Genomic DNA, 12,301 nt, shown 5'->3' with positions numbered 1-12,301 from the left:
TTAAGTTTGCCTTTTGGTGAGAAGGTCTTGTCATAAGGAGTCTAGGGACCAAAACCAGACATTTCAGTAAAACTGAAAGCTCTCTTCATGATTCTTTTCCCCTTCCTCTCCATGAGGAAGTCAAGTTATTCACAGTATCAGTCTTACTGGAAATTGTAGAACAGGTTTGCCACCTGAACCTACTGGACAGAGAGAGCAAGGCAAGCACAAAACCTACAGAACTTCCTAGAACAAAGCACGAGGAAAAGAATGCAAAGTGCGCCCTCTATCGGTCTGTTTTAAAAGCTGGTAGCTGGTTGGATCGCTCAGTCCATCGATAGGTAAGAGACTAAGGCCATCAGAGCAGGAAAATTCTAAGTGTGGTGACCCAGCAGCAAAAATCTAGTAAAAGCATGCTTGGTCAGAAGTCAAGAGTGCTCTGCCTGGTTCTGACCGGTCTGTGAACTGGCAGCGTGATACATACAAATCCCATCAATGCCAGCACTGCACATCGTCAGCTGGAAAATTGCAACACTGATTTCTAAAACTTTATATTACTGTTTAGTTAACGAGATAAAAATTAGACCATACGAGAAGTTTTAACAGAGCCCCTTATTTTGTTTATTTTGTACTTTTATAAACTTTTTAGGGAATAGAGACAATATAACAACTATTGCCTTTGAGAAAGGGAATATTAGCCAAGTAATTACTTACTGAAATAAGTCTTGAGGTAGTGTTTCCAATGTGTCCTCATATTATGAAGTACACACATGGCAAATGGCTAGAAACCCACACACTGAAAATAAACTTTTAGGAAACAAATATCTATGTGAATTTGAAGCAGCCAACGGGCATCATGCTCATTAATACGGTCTACCTTCTACTTCTTTAACCAATGCTTCTTAACTGCTTTAAGGAAAGATAACCATGGCCACTTTAAGACTGCAGTAAAAGCTCTAGAATCTCTCTTTATGCTCAAAAAAAGAAAGAAAATATTTGGAGACTCACAAAATCCCTGACCCCATCTCTGGACCCCAAGTTAAGAAGCTTTGCTCAAAAAAAATGTGTAGAGCCAGTTGTTTTATAAGCGCTTTTAGTGTCTTTCAGCAGCTGATGAAAAAAATCAAATGGCTTTAAGTAAATTGTAAAGGTTTTCCCCAAAATGACTAGATAAGGTGAAGAACTACCTAGAATTATAGTTTCTTGACATTTTAGAGTAAAAATACTACTTACTAGCTTTCCTCTAACTTTGATTGACTATTCTGATCATACGATGGTTTCATGATATAAATGTGTATATATATGTATATATTATATATATATACACATACATGCACACACCTACCACACACATATTTATATACAAATGCACAAGCACACCCTCAGAGACACGCACATAATTGTTCTGGCTATTGCTGCTGCTGCCAAGTCACTTCAGTCGTGTCCGACTCTGTGTGACCCCATAGACAGCAGCCCAGCAGGCTCCCTCGTCCCTGGGATTCTCCAGGCAAGAACACTGGAGTGGGTTGCCATTTCCTTCTCCAATGCATGAAAGTGAAAAGTACAAGTGAAGTCACTCAGTCATGTCCGACTCTTAGTGACCCCATAGACTGCAGCCTACCAGGCCTCCCTGTCCTTCACTATCTCCTGGAGCTTGCTCAAACTCATGTCCATTGAATAGGTGATGCCATCCAACAATCTCTTCTTCTGTTGTCCCCTTCTCCTCCTGCTTTCCATCTTTCCCAGCATCAGGGTGTTTTACAGCCCTAAACCTCAGTTTCAAGTTCCTTAACACCAGTTATGTTAGCATTATTGAGTTGCAGCAAGTTCCGAGACTCAGTGAAACTCTGGATCCAAAGAGCATTTGAATGACTTCAAAGGTGATTCCTTCTTTTACAATGAATGCTTATGTTGAAACTGTACTTTGTTCAGGAAAAGTCAGTGAGTTCAGGAGGGCTGGGTTCTAGTTCTAGCTCTCTTCCACTTAACTATTGGGTTCTTAAATAACACATTTCAGTAAGCACCTCAGCTTCTTCGTTAGTCAAGCCAGTCTCACTTCCTTCAAACGGCAGCAAAATGTCTGTGTTCTCCTGGTAGGCACTGGACAGAAACTATGTAGCTGTATTCACATGTATACCGAAATTTGTAACACACACACACACACACACACACACACACACCTGTCTCTCATAGGTATGCCTACACAGCTATATTACTCTGAAGTTATAAATATTAAGATTGAATGTCTGCCTGCACTAATTTATGTTATTAATATGACTGCCTTTTAAGAAGATAAAAACTATTTTCCTTTTGGTCTAAATAATTATTCATACAGACAAAGAGTTTGGAAATGAAAACCCCTTTTGGCCCTTTATTTAGAAGTATTTTTATTTATAATTTTATTTGTTTTTATTTTTTGTTTGTTTTTCTAGAAGTATGTTTAGATACAGGTTACTCCCAGTTTCCCCTCCCCTGCCCCAACTCATCCTCTATCATCCACATAATAAACAGGTATAGGAGAACACACAAGGGCACTCGTGTATTCTGTGAAATCCTGAGGACCATCAGAGGCTTCAGAATAAGGCCAGGCTGGGGATGCTTTCATATATCAGCACTGCTTATCTTTAAACTCTAAAGAACAGTAAATAATGAAGTTATATCTATTATCTAATTATTCATCCAGACTTCAACTATGTGCAAAGAACTTTGAATTTAAAACAAAAAACATTTTTAATGCCGTTTGCAGCCACGTGGATGGACCTAGAGATTGTCATACTGAGTGAAGAAGTCAGACAGAGGAGGAGACACATTACATGAAACCCCTTACATGTGGAATCTAAGAAGAAATGACACGAATGAACTTATAAAACAAAGATTCACAGACTTAGAGAATGAAGGTGCAGTTTCTTGGGGGAAAGGACAGTTAGGGAGTCTGGGATGGACATCTACACACTGCTATAATTTAAATGGATAACCAACAAGCACCTACTGTAAAGTGCAGGTAACTGCTCAATGTCATGTGGCAGCCTGGGTGGTGGGGAACGGGGGGAGAATGGACATGTGTCTATGTGTGGCTGAGTCCCTTCATTGTTCACCTGATACTATCACAACACTGTAAACCAGCTATACCCAATACAAAATAGAAAGTTGAAAGCTGACCTCCCCCCCAAAAACAGATTTCTCATTAAGTAATTAGCATTATTTTAAGAGCAAACAACAACATCTCAATGACTTTTTTGTTCAGACACAACTTGTGGAGGAAGCACTCTATTTGGCCTGGTTTGAGCAGTATGACACCACCCTTAATGGCAGAAAGTGAAAAGGAACTAAAAAGCCTCTAGATGAAAGTGAAAGAGGAGAGTGAAAAAGTTGGCTTAAAGCTCAACATTCAGAAAACAAAGATCATAGCATCTGGTCCCATCACTTCATGGGAAATAGATGGGGAAACAGTGTCAGACTTTATTTTTGGGGGCTCCAAAATCACCTCATGCGAAGAGTTGACTCATTGGAAAAGACTCTGACGCTGGGAGGGATTGGGGGCAGGAGGAGAAGGGGACAACAGAGGATGAGATGGCTGGATGGCATCACTGACTTGATGGACAAGAGTTTGGGTGAACTCCGGGAGTTGGTGATGGACAGGGAGGCCTAGCGTGGTGCAATTTATGGGGTCGCAAAGAGGTGGACACAACTGAGTGACTGAACTGAACTGAAGATGAATGTGCCAAAGTTCTGCCCTAGAGGAGCTCAATATATAGAAAAGTAACCAGAATAAAGATAAAATGAGAGTCCTTTAGGAATAGCATGAAAAGCTTAGCAAGCTTTTAGGGAAAATTCCAGGAAGGCTTCACAGAGGCAGTGACAATTTATTTAGCTGGGCACCACCGCATGTTCAACACAAAAGCATGAAAACACAATGGTATGGTTGAAAATGAAATAATTTAGTATAGCTTGAGCGTACAGTACTTTCATGGTGGTGGAAGATTAGAAAAAGGCTGTGATCAGATGGTGGAGTGCCCTTGAATGTAAAGTGAAAGAAGCTGGAACTTATTCTTAAGTCAATATGGAGACCTGGGAGGTTTGAGGTTTATTAGCAAAGAAGTAACATGCTCAGATCTGTGGATCACATTGAGAAAAATTCAGTGTGGCAGCATTGTAAAGGATGGAGTGAGGAGGAAGTGGATGATGAGAGATGAGGAGTGACTGAGGATCTGAACTAGGAAATACCTTTGGGAATGGAAAGTGTCGGGTAGATACAAGCAACATTTCTGATACCTCCTCCTAAGACTGAATAAACCAATAACAGAGACAACGGGAAAGCCAAAGACTGCAGTGAGGCTTCCAGCCTTGACACGCAGAAACCCGTGACCAGGAAGAAGGAGCACAAGCAGAGGAACATATCTGGGAGAGAGCCCGAGATGGCTGCATGGCATCACTGACTCGATGGACGTGAGTCTGAGTGAACTCCGGGAGTTGGTGATGGACAGGGAGGCCTGGCGTGCTGCGATTCATGGGGTCGAAAAGAGTCGGACACGACTGAGCGACTGAACTGATAGAAGAGGGACTGCGTTGTCAAGTTTAGTGTGCATGGAATGGAGGATCTATCCACATGAGGGTGTATGAAGTATCTATCCATATAGCAGCAGCTGGGAAATCAGAAAGTAATATAACCTGAAGCTCAAAAAAAATGGGGGATAGAGCCAAAGGACTTTACATGGAAAAAGCAGTTGAGCATACAGGGATGGATAAAATCCTCCAAGGGAAAGAAGAAAAGTAAGGAAATACTAGCATACTCCGACTGTGAATGAGACCACCAAAGAAGGAAAATGCACAGAATATGGGAGGCAAAACTAGAGCACCGTGTCACTAAGAGAGAAAAAAACCGTGGAAAGGAGTGATCATCTTAGCGACGGGAGGGGACCGGAACGACATAGGCGGTGTTGGCGTTGAGGTGAGTACTACTGAGCATGGATGACCACTAGGAAAATCCTCCCCATAAAACAGAGGTAGAAGCCAGGCTGTGACAGATTGGAGAGAGTGAATGAAAGAGGATCATAAGCAAGACGAGAGAAGGGCTGACGTGAAGCAAAAGGCTGGAAAGAAATACGAGGAAGAAGGAAATTTCAGGACAAGAGGGGTAGCAGCCTGCTTGAAAAGAGGGCTACTCATACAGAAAGGTCCTAGAGGAGAGAAAGACAGGGGAGGGGTGGGCCTTGGAAAGAATTAGAACACTGTGTCCTTACCCATTCCCTCTCCTAGTCCTCAACCCCTCACCTACAGCTTTCCTCTTGACCCCTGTCCTGCTCCTGAGAACAAGATGGAAAATGGGAAAGATGAGCAAAAGTCCCTTTTAGTTACAAAAGGCCAACCATTCATGGTCATACTGTCCCCCCTCCACACACACCTACATATACACACACGTGTAAGCATGTAATAGATATGCCTTCCCTATCATATATGATTATACATTATTTATGTACTGTATTAATTAGTGCCTTCCATATGCATTCCAGTTCAAAATGTGAAAACTTACCAATACGACACGCGACACTCTTTATCTAATGGTCAATCCTTGACTGTGGCAGATAATGGAGGGGGAGGAGAATGAACATCACAACATTTTGAAAAAAGAATATTTTGAGCTTACTACCTCCTTTTAGCAGTGTGGTTCTGAAATATTATGTCGAGTGATTTGTCTGTCATTTATTTCCTGAATTTGGGAGGTGTAAGAGTGCTTATTTCCAGGAAAAAAAAAAAAAAAGGTTCAAACAGCAGTCTGTTGGGAGAAAAGGAATAAAAAGTGGCCGGGACAATCTATAAACTGGCCAGTTAGTCTCTGAATAAATTAAGAGGTGGCTGTTCATTAAGAAACTAGAAGTGTCATTTCTAACTTGTGATTTCTGCAAACATTGGATTCTACCCAAGCTGAATTTATAAACAGTTAACAAAGCCAGAATTAAGTGGAGGCCTGACGAAATGTCACCTATTCTTAATCACTTCCAAATTTCAGGAGCAGAGTAAGATGTTGGCTGGGACATGGCAACTTTCTAACCTCTGCGCATTGGTAAGATACTAGCCAGAAAAACTCAGAATTATGTTGAAAGAAAACCCCATTAACAACAGAAGAAAAGAAAGCATGTATTTATGCTACAAAGTTAAACATCACACCGAGCTTTTCTGAAACACTCTGGAACTTAAAAAGGCAAGCATACAAAATGTATTTTGAAGCTTTTAAGAGTAGGTTAATATGTTCCATGTGCCATTTTTATTTTCAAAGAATACTGTGAGAAATAAGCTATCATTAAAAGTACTTGTGAAACTTGTAAATATCTCCACATCTTTTCATTCAATTTTTAAAAATAAAATTAATTCAGCGCTACAAGTTTTAAGAGAAAACATGAGTCTTTTTTTTTTTAAACCAAAGTTGCCAGAAACATACCATACTATTTGTGATAAACATTTGTTTCATGGAAGAAGCCAAGGCTAATCATATAGGAAAATGCGCAGTTATGGAGGGAGAAGCTGAAGCTTCAGTAGGGAAAAGGCTATAGCAGGAAACACTTGTCATATCGCGCCCCCTACCATCAGACCACCAGAAACACAATTACATGTCTGGGAGCCTTGCTGCTTTTAACAGTTTCATGAAGTTTTCACAAATCCCTGGCAAATTTGTGACCGGTAAAAATCACTGGGACAAAAGATATACAAAATGAAATCACTAAATTCTAAACTCAAGAAATCCTAGGAATACCATAATAAAGTCATGATATCTATCCACTTTTCAGTAATTCAGCCTGAAATGTGACTTACAAACAACCCCCCAAATAAAACAAATTGAATAACCCAGTTTACCACGCAAATAAATCTTAAGAGGGCCCAAGACAGATTCAGGCTATAGGGGTTAACAGTAGCTAATAATGACTGTATTTTCAAAAGGGACTGGGAAGTGAGAGGGCCAATGAGTTACGACTGTTACCACGTAGACAAAACAAGGGTTGTCAATCAGCTTTTCAAAACATTGGCATGTGTCTCCCCTCTATAAGAAATCCATTCACACTATTGTGTTTGTGCCTTACTTTCGAATATATTGCTGCCAGGCCCCAGCAGTCACTATCAAATGCATTTCTATTGTCTGGTTTTGTTTTCTAAATAAGCAGACAAAAGACTCGTAGGTGGCTAGTGTTGTTTATGATGGTCTCAAGTTTTATCTGATATTCTAGTCTCTAATCCTCTGGCCATATTTTGAAATAAAGCATAGAGTTAAATGATATATTTGCTCTCTATTCTAGACTGGATGCAATTGATTTTAACTGACTAAATTATCTGATCTCTGCCAAGAATTTTATTTCATTAAGAAAATGATATTATAGAGCATCTGAGATCATAGAGCAGACTAAACATAATGCCAAAGGAGTTCTGAGAATGCTCCACAGTGAAGGTTTGATTATTTGCAGATGGAATATGAAAAAAGGAAAAGAATCAGATCCCAGGCATTAGCCTAACCAATCCTGATATCATTGCTGCCGACATCACAGCACAAAGTCAAGAAAATAACTGATCTAAGCCACAGCACCTTTTTTTTTCAATGGTACTAATCACTTTTCTTCCTAGAAATACTTAACTGCCACCATCCAAAACAAAGGGAAAAGGGGAAATGTTGGTACCACAATAGGCTCCAGCATGTCAACTGTCACTACTGACATGATTTGGCTAGTACTCAAGCATTCACCAAGGAACTAATTTAAATCAATCTCCTTTGGGAAAGCCAATTGTTTGGTATGCGCAACAATTGGTGTATGATCAATCAGCGGACATGAGATCAATTAAAACCAGCTTAAGCCTGTGAAGAGGGACAATTCACACAACCTGAGTTAGATCTCTATTCATTTCAGTACTCTCACAATGCAATCCTTAAGCTTCCTTGCAAAGCAGAAAAGCTACTATCACCCTACACTGTCTAGCCAGCCCTTTAAGTAGTTCCACTTTTAATTAAAAACACAGTATGCCTTTTGTTGGCACAGATAGTGTGGTCACTTTTAAGGACCGAAGTTATTTTAGCCAGCAGCTTGAGGTTTGGGAAGGGACATCTGTTAAGGGAAACACACACACTTTGATTTTTTTTTTTTTCCTTTACAACCTTACTAGTTTATATGTAGTTTGAAAGCATTTGAATTTTATTAAATTGAAAAGTTTGTCTGGCAAAAGTTACTACAGTGGCAAAAGTTGCAGACTTTAGAATTGGGTTTCTAAAGGTCAGCACTTGGGGATGTAGCTGTAATTGCCATGAGATTTTGCTAAAGCAGCTTTGAAACAAATAGGTTTTGCATCAGATACTTGAGGCGGCATAGGCAGAACTTTAGAGATGGCACTGCAAATAAAAGCATGCAGTATCGCTTCTGGCCGCAGGGGTGCTGTAAAGCCATGCTCCACCAAAGAACATCTATGTGTTAAGTTCTACTAAAGCAACAAGCTCAATTGCTCCCCATCCAACCACAATGCAACAAGCAGTTTGGATCAGAAAGACATCGCTGAATTAGCAAGTCATTTAATAAACAAGAATTTGGCGAAGGGTTTTAGCTCTTTCTGTTAAGTTGAATGTTAGTCTTTTCAATCAAATAGACTGTAACCTTTATTTATAAGGAGGAGGGTTGGGGGGAACCTCTCCAAACACTTTGACCACAGTGTAATCAAAACCTGCCAGCTCTACCAAGTGATACCTGGAAAGAAAATACTGGGGTGGAGAAAGGAAAAGGAGGTGAAGGAGATGGAAAGGGACTTTTGCAAGTCATAACAATATTAAACTTTCACAGCCTCTGGGAAGAAATTCCTCCCTAATGTATTTATTCAGAAAAACTTGTGAAGATAAGCATTTTCAAAATGTCAGAAACGAGAGACCAAGAGTAAGAGAAACGGGGGTTGGAGAAAAGGGTGTCCTTTTTAAGCACAGCTCCATGGTGTCAATTGGAGAGGGGAGGCGGCGGAAATCGCACACGACCAACTGTCCTGGGCTCTGCCCTCAGGCCGGCCAACCTTCAGCCCTGCGGGTAGGTGAGAACAGCTTAACGACGTCCTAAAAAGCTTTGAAAAAATAAGGGCGCAAAAAGCTCTCTCCAAAATCTGGATGCAAGACTGGAGAGTCCATAAAATGAGTCAGAAACAACCCACATCACAGGTCGAGCGAGACGTTCACATCCCAGAACAATCCAAATCTGTCAACCTCAGGACAAATTCTAACTGCGCATAAGTCCAAATTGCTAGACCAAGATGGATAAGCTCTGGGGAGCTGCTGTCCACCTTCCGCGAGACAGTAGTGCAAGGTGAGTGTGTGTGTTGGCGGTGGGAGTGTTGTGGTTTGTGTTTAAATCCTTCAGGAGACTTAATTGTGTTTAGCAGCCCTGCCCCTAAAATGAAGTTAGATTAGCTGCAGCCGTAGCAGGACTCAAACACGGGCGCACTAAATCTTCGGGGAAGCTAGGTCTCTGAAACCGTTCTGGAGGCTTCCACTGGCCTTCAGGCAGCGCACACAGGTGATGGAGAGGGAGAGGCGGCTAAAAAAGCCATAAGTGAGTGTCACCGAGGCCAGGAACCTCAGAAATAACTGCTTGTGAGGGAAGTAAACGCAGAGGGCAAACTCAGGCCTGTCCCCAAAATATTATGCCAGCGAACGTCCCCCCCTCCCCGCCACCCCCCGCAACAAACAACCTGCGCACGAGTTGCTGCTCAGTGTACCAAGTTCAGCGAGTCCTTCCACCTCGTCTTAAGGTCCAGAGGAAGACAGTATTGCTCTTTTCCTGGAAATGCAGATCCTCCACAGCGACTTGGTATCCCTCCCCAGCCCTCTCGCTCGCGCTTTCTGGCCCACACGCGCGCACAGACACAGCACAGACACACACATACACACAGAGTTGTAGGTAGGCCGTGTCGAAAACCATCTGGGGACAGGGTTTGGGGCGCACGTGGGTGGCGAAGATAGAGAAAAATGAGAGCAGGGGAGATAGTTGAGAGGACTAAAAAGAGAAAAAATAAATAAATAACAAGAAAAAAAAGGATGCCAGATTAAAAAAGAGAGAGAGAGAGACCTAAAGCGAAGAGTTCAGAAGTAGAAGCTCGACAGCTAACGTGGGTGCGGACCGCACCTCTCAGCCCGGAGCGCCCGCAGGAAGCCCGGCTCACCCGGCTCGCCGCGCCTCCGTCTCCGGAGGACAGAAAAGACCGAGCCCTCGGCAGCGCCCCGGGGCCTGGAAAGTGAGGAGCCCAAAGGCCGGGTGGAGGGCACGTCCCTGCCCACCTGAGCCCGGGTGCGAGTGCTGCCGCCGGCGCCCCCGACCCCACGCGGCTCCGGCAGAGTAGAACCCACCTCTCTTACTGCGTCTCCATCGATTGCCTTGGCAGTGGCTGTAATCCATACAGTTCAGGATGATGAGGGCAAAGGAGAAGAGACGAAACTGCATCTGGGCGGTCGGGCGGGGGAGAGACGCCTCTCAAAGTAGGGGAACTGGAGGGCTCATCCGAGGAGCCGGCGCAGCCCGCGCTGCTGGGGAAGACGCCGAGGGGGCGAGCCTCCGCTAGCCAGGGGGGCCGCGCAGGTCAGTTCGGCATCTCTCCGCCTTGAACCTGAGAGACGAGGAGGAAAAGCCGGGTGGAGAGAGGCCCAGGGAGGCAGCTGCCTCTTCACGCGTCCCAATTTAAGAAGGGAAGGGAGGGGAAAAGCGAGCTCACTGCCTGGCGCGAGCCGCGGAGCGGCTTAACCCGGAGCGCACAGCTGCAGGCAACTTGGAGAGCAAGGTGATTACAATCAGTGAATTAGCAACCTCTGCGGACCTACAGGCTGCGACCCCGGGGAAGGGACAGTGCGCGGGCGCTTCGGGAAAAGAGCTCCACGGTCCCCGAGGGTGCAGGGTTAAAGGAGCGCTCTTAGGTCCTTTGGCCCAGCAGTGGGGTGCCCAGGCGCTGCGGCCACGGTGGCGGGCGCGGGTCGCCTGCCGTGAGCACTCACGCCTCAGGCTGCGCGGCGTGCCTAGGCGCGGCGCTCCATCCCGGGATCGGGAAGAGAGACACCTCGCTAGCACGTGGACTGGGGAAAAGTTTGCCGAGACCCACAGGGAGCGCGTGGCAGCTCTGGGGTGCAGGCGGCCGCGATGGGTTTGAAGCGCGCAGAGGTTCCTCCGGACTGACCGCGCCTAGCAGGAGCGCGGCTGGGCGGGCGGGACCGCAGCCTCTGGGATGCTGCGTCCCCGCCGGTGAGTGCGATCCTCAGGCGAGGGGCACGCCCGCTCTCACTCTCTGGATCCGTATCCAATTGTGCGGTTTCCAGAGCTCTCTCCACGGCCACTTTTCAGCTAAGGTTTCTCCCTTTCAAACTGTGGGAGACAGAACGCTCCTGGGAGGGCGAAGGGATGGCGAGCGCACTTTCCGATGGAGATGCAGCCGGGCCCAGGCTCGGGATGCTTCTATAAGTAGGTGGTGCTGTGGTCCAAGGCAACTAAGTCAGGGCTGCCTTGGAGTTCCTGGGTCCTAAAGCCAGAATCTCTCGGGTTTCCCTGAGGTCCTAAAGAGCGCTGACAGCCTCCAGAGAGCCTACCCCCAGGCGAGTCCCTCTGCGCTTTCCTGGAGTAGGTAGCTAAACTGAAGAGTGGCTGAGATGGAGGCGCACCCCCAGACTGTGCCGGCCCTACAGCCCAGCTGTCTTCACCCCCAGGGCGTCTGCTCTGGAGCTCCAGGGCCGGTTCCAACCGCGACGCCGACCTTCCTGCGGGAAGACCTGACTGATGGCTTCTCCTAGACCTTCCTTTCCGAGCTCTGAGCCGGGACTGCTGTTTCTGAAGCGGAGTTTAAACTTGAGCCTCATCCGAAAGATGCCACACCTCTGATACTCTTACATTTACGTCTTGGCTTAGTTTTATAGGAAGATGTCTTAGCACAGCTGAATCTAAAACGCGTCCTCGGTTTAGGGAAGGAAAGGGGTGTTCCAATCCTTTGCTTATCCTTAGAAGTTTTCTTTCTTGACTTTGTGCCTCCTCCAGAAAAACTTCCAAAAACCTTTGATCCCTTGCTTGCAGTATTCTAGAAATTAGGGCCTTGCTTCTTCAAAGAGAAGTTCAGTTCTTACTGAAACACTTCTTATTCATAATCCTCCTCCCTCCCCCACCCTCGAAGTCTCCTGAATTGAACTTTTAGGTGCTTTGAGTTTAGGGAATACTCTGTTTAACGAAGTGCTACATACTCTTGATGCTATTAGATTTCATTCTGGTGAAATCTTAGGTTCTGAAGTCATTACTGTAGGAATGAATTTACTGCCTAGGCAAAAGATAAGAATTTATACTGC

General features: G+C 44.7%; 1 protein-coding gene across 1 annotated transcript in view; it reads right to left on the bottom strand.

The window, feature by feature from the left end:
- RSPO2 (R-spondin 2) overlaps nt 1-11,405 on the bottom strand; it is a 186,752-nt gene extending 175,347 nt beyond the window's left edge. Inside the window, exons 1-2 of the mRNA XM_060393483.1 lie at nt 11,152-11,405; nt 10,334-10,590 (exon numbers count right to left, since the gene is read on the bottom strand). Coding sequence (XP_060249466.1) covers nt 10,334-10,427 — 94 coding nt within the window. The 5' untranslated portion in view covers nt 10,428-10,590; nt 11,152-11,405. The remainder of the gene's footprint in view (nt 1-10,333; nt 10,591-11,151) is intronic.
- Between the last annotated feature and the right edge of the window lie 896 nt (nt 11,406-12,301).

The sequence above is a fragment of the Ovis aries genome, chromosome 9 (genome assembly GCF_016772045.2).
Source record: "Ovis aries strain OAR_USU_Benz2616 breed Rambouillet chromosome 9, ARS-UI_Ramb_v3.0, whole genome shotgun sequence".
Taxonomy (NCBI): Eukaryota; Metazoa; Chordata; class Mammalia; order Artiodactyla; family Bovidae; genus Ovis; species Ovis aries.
Note: the sequence above shows the minus strand (reverse complement) of the source record. Positions and strands in the feature narration are given on the sequence as shown.